Source organism: Limulus polyphemus, unplaced genomic scaffold (genome assembly GCF_000517525.1).
Source record: "Limulus polyphemus unplaced genomic scaffold, Limulus_polyphemus-2.1.2 Scaffold2018, whole genome shotgun sequence".
NCBI classification, from domain to species: domain Eukaryota; kingdom Metazoa; phylum Arthropoda; class Merostomata; order Xiphosura; family Limulidae; genus Limulus; species Limulus polyphemus.
This window is the reverse complement of record NW_013667628.1, coordinates 184,175-188,119: the sequence shown is the minus strand read 5'-3', so window position 1 is coordinate 188,119 and position 3,945 is coordinate 184,175. Positions and strand designations below refer to the sequence as shown.

The 3,945-nt window shown below is 35.3% G+C and overlaps 1 protein-coding gene across 1 annotated transcript in view; it reads right to left on the bottom strand.

The window, feature by feature from the left end:
• LOC106465676 (protein bark beetle-like) overlaps nt 1-3,945 on the bottom strand; it is a 43,712-nt gene that overhangs the window by 5,569 nt on the left and 34,198 nt on the right. Inside the window, exons 10-12 of the mRNA XM_013925913.2 lie at nt 2,856-3,019; nt 1,045-1,139; nt 422-629 (exon numbers count right to left, since the gene is read on the bottom strand). Coding sequence (XP_013781367.1) covers nt 422-629; nt 1,045-1,139; nt 2,856-3,019 — 467 coding nt within the window. The remainder of the gene's footprint in view (nt 1-421; nt 630-1,044; nt 1,140-2,855; nt 3,020-3,945) is intronic.

Here is a 3,945-nt window from a genome sequence, read left to right as displayed (position 1 = left end):
GGTAGAGATTTAGTGGTATGTCACGTTACAAGAGTTGAGAGATGGGTAGAGATTTAGTGGTATGTCACGTTACAAGAGTTGAGAGATGGAGTAGAGATTTAGTGGTATGTCACGTTACAAGAGTTGAGAGATGGAGTAGAGATTTAGTCGTATGTCACGTTAGAAGGGTTAAGAGGTGAGGTAGAGATTTAGTCATATGTCACGTTAGAAGGGTTGAGAGATGAGGTAGAGATTTAGTCATATGTCACGTTACAAGGGTTGAGAGTTGAGGTAGAAATTTAGTGGTACGTCACGTTAACAGGGTTAAGAGCTTGGGTAGAGATTTAGTGGTTGTCACGTTACAAGGGTTGAGAGATGGGAGAGAAATTTAGTGGTATGTCACGTTAACAGGGTTGAGAGCTGGGGTAGAGATTTACCTTACCTCTCTCACACAAGAAAGGGAGTGAATCGTCACAAGGATGACTATAAACCTTTTCACGGTACAAAACAGCACACTGAGAGATCGGAATGTCGATGGCCTGAACCCACACCCTGTGAATGTCCCATTCAAAGTAGAGCTGTTGACTTCTAATGAATTCCTGGAGCTGACGACGATTTTGTTTCTCAAACGGCATGGATGCATTGTTTAACTAAAAAGATACATTTCAGTTCAAATCATTTGGCAATTGTTGACACTGACTATTTTAAATATATAGTTACGATGCACGAGAGAGAGACATCTGAACCGAATATGATTTACTGTTAATTTCCATAACTAAAACAGTGACTACTTTAAAGAGATCTCAGTGGAATAGCTAGATCTTTTACTGTGTACTTTTTGTTATCTCCAGGAAAAAGCTGCTCGTGTTTACAATATGTATGTTGCATGTTTTACCGTTTATTTGTTTTCTTATCTCAGTGAAGAACTGCACACAGTTTTACCTCCATTATAATCTAGGGATAAATAGAATTTCAAATTCTAAGCCTTCATGTTCCACGATTTATGATTGTTTAAATAACGTGTTAAATTTAATAAAATATTGTTTCACTCCCTAATCAACTAACCTGACAGAAGTCCCTCGCCTCTGAATAAGTCATGGTTCCACCGACATAGAGAAAGCACGTGTCTTTTATCACCTGCCACCCTCCCGCACATTTTCCTGAGAAGAAAAAATCGGAGTAATTTTTTTTTAAATGTTATTTCAGAACAGCAACAAAATAAATCGTATTTCTCAATAATTGAAATTTAACTCTTGTTTTAACTCCTGAGTATTTTACAAGATGGAAATTCGAACATTTCACAGATTCTCAGAGAAAACATTGCTACTAGCCCACCCATGTACATCTCGTATTTCTCAATAATTGAAATTTAACTCTTGTTTTAACTCCTGAGTATTTTACAAGATGGAAATTCGAACATTTCTCAGAGAAAACATTGCTACTAGCCCACCCATGTACATCTCTCACTTTTATTACATCGGTTTCGAAGGGAGTATTTTCAATGATCGAACATTTCACAGATTCTCAGAGCATGGGCGGGCTAGTAGCAATGTTTTTGCATCTCTCACTTTTATTACATCGGTTTCGAAGGGAGTATTTTCAATGATCGAACATTTCACAGATTCTCAGAGAAAACATTGCTACTAGCCCACCCATGTACATCTCTCACTTTTATTACATCGGTTTCGAAGGGAGTATTTTCAATGATCGAACATTTCACAGATTCTCAGAGAAAACATTGCTACTAGCCCACCCATGTACATCTCTCACTTTTATTACATTTTCGAAGGGAGTATTTTCAATGAGACACTTGAGCCATGCCGCTCGAGCTATGAAATCCAAAATTCCTTTAGTCAGTTTTATTTGAAGTGGTCAGTTTAAGTTTTTAACTCTGGACACTTCAACAGGTTACTCACTGTCCTACAACGTTGAAACTTCTCTACAGCTTAGCCAGTTGTGCTACTGTTAAAAAGATATATTACACTGATAATTCTAAAATTTATGATATATTCAGTCTGCCAGCTAATTGATTCAATATATCAAAACTTTATTCAATCTGCCAGCTAATTGGTTCAATATACCTAAACTTTATTCAATTCGCCGGTTAATTGGTTCAATATATTAAAGTTTATTCAATCTGTCAGCTAATTGGTTCAAAATACTTAAACTTTATTCAATCTGCTAGCTAATTGGTTCAATATATCCAAGTTTATTCAATCTGCCAGCCAGCTGTTGAAAACATTAATATTTACGGAATATGCCAACTGATTAGCATAGGTGGAGTTTTTTTTTATTATTATCAGTTTTATGATAAGTACCATCTGATAAATAGTATAACTTTTAGGAAAAAAACAACAAAACCGTAACATTACTTATAACTAATCTGGGGCTCATGTTGGTTCCATGTAAGATTCTGGCTTTCGTAGCTGACGACCGGGGTTTGACTCCGTGTAATAACTTACTATAAGTTGTGGGTGTGTTATAAGAATGACAATCAATCATTCAACGTGGATGGTGTTAGGATGTTGCCTTCCCTCTGGTCAGTATTTCAAAATAATGGACGGCGACAGATAGCCTTAGTAGCTCTGCCATAACTGAAAAATGCAATTGTAATTTTTAATGAATTTTTACAGCATAATAACAACCCTTCGTTGTGTCATAGTTTTCAAGTTTAGACACCTCCAAAATTTGTAATCAAAAGAGCATATGTTGGGTGACAAACAGCGTAAACAGGTCACAAAGAATAGGAAAACATCAGCTAAACGTTTCTTTGTTATCGAAACAAACACTTCAAAATTCAACTCTGATCATGTGACCTCCGACTATAATAAGTATCTAATTAAGATCATTACAAAGTTATAAGATTTACAACTAACCGCTCAGAACCGATGAGTTGGTCATGTGAAAAGGTTCGAACTGAATTTCTAACAAGTCCTCCAAGTCTTTACTGTCCTTGATTCGACTCGCCACAGCGCTGCTTTTGTTAAATCCCCACCAGTTATTGATAGCAACAATAGGACTTTCTCTCTGTTCTTTCGGTCTGTAGATGAAGAAAAATAAAGTTCCTAAAGTTTAGAGTAAATGAGGATAAAAATGGCCAGCAGGTGGCACTACTAATTAAAAGATGTAATAAAAAAGCTAATTCCCGCAAGGAATAGCTAGTTACGTTTACATTCAACAATGACAAGAAACGCACCAAAAAATCACAAGCAGGTGGCGCTGTTATAATAATAGAATTCGTAAAAACGTAATATCTGTAATGAGCAGACCCGTTAGCTGTTAACACACACACAAATAGAAGCACCGCAGTATACGATCTCCTCTAGTACTTTAAGGTTCTAGTTGTATTTTGAAACAATTCAGAACACGTAACTGAATTCTGCTGGACATTAAACGTAACAAGACCGTTAGTATGAATCGACTGAAACGTTAACTCAGCAGTGTCACGTCTTACAGCTTTCCACACGATTAATGAATTTTGAATCTGCCAGAAAAAAAAAATGTACTCAGGTGGGACAACGGTAAGTTTACGGATTTACAACGCTAAAAACCAAGGTTCGATTCCTCGCAGTAGACACAGTAGATAGCCTATTGTAGTTTTGCACTAAAACGGCAAACTATCTAGAAAAAACATTGTGTTCAAAGGGATAGTTTAATTGACTAAAATAAACATTTACATTTTACAGATAATGAAATAACATAAATTAAACTAGAGAATGAACTTATAAACGTTAAACAGAGAATGAAATAACATAAATTAAACTAGAGAATGAACTTATAAACGTTAAACAGAGAATGAAATAACATAAATTAAACTAGAGAATGAACTTATAAACGTTAAACAGAGAATGAAATAACATAAATTAAACTAGAGAATGAACTTATAAACGTTAAACAGAGAATGAAATAACATAAATTAAACTAGAGAATGAACTTATAAACGTTAAACAGAGAATGAAACAACAT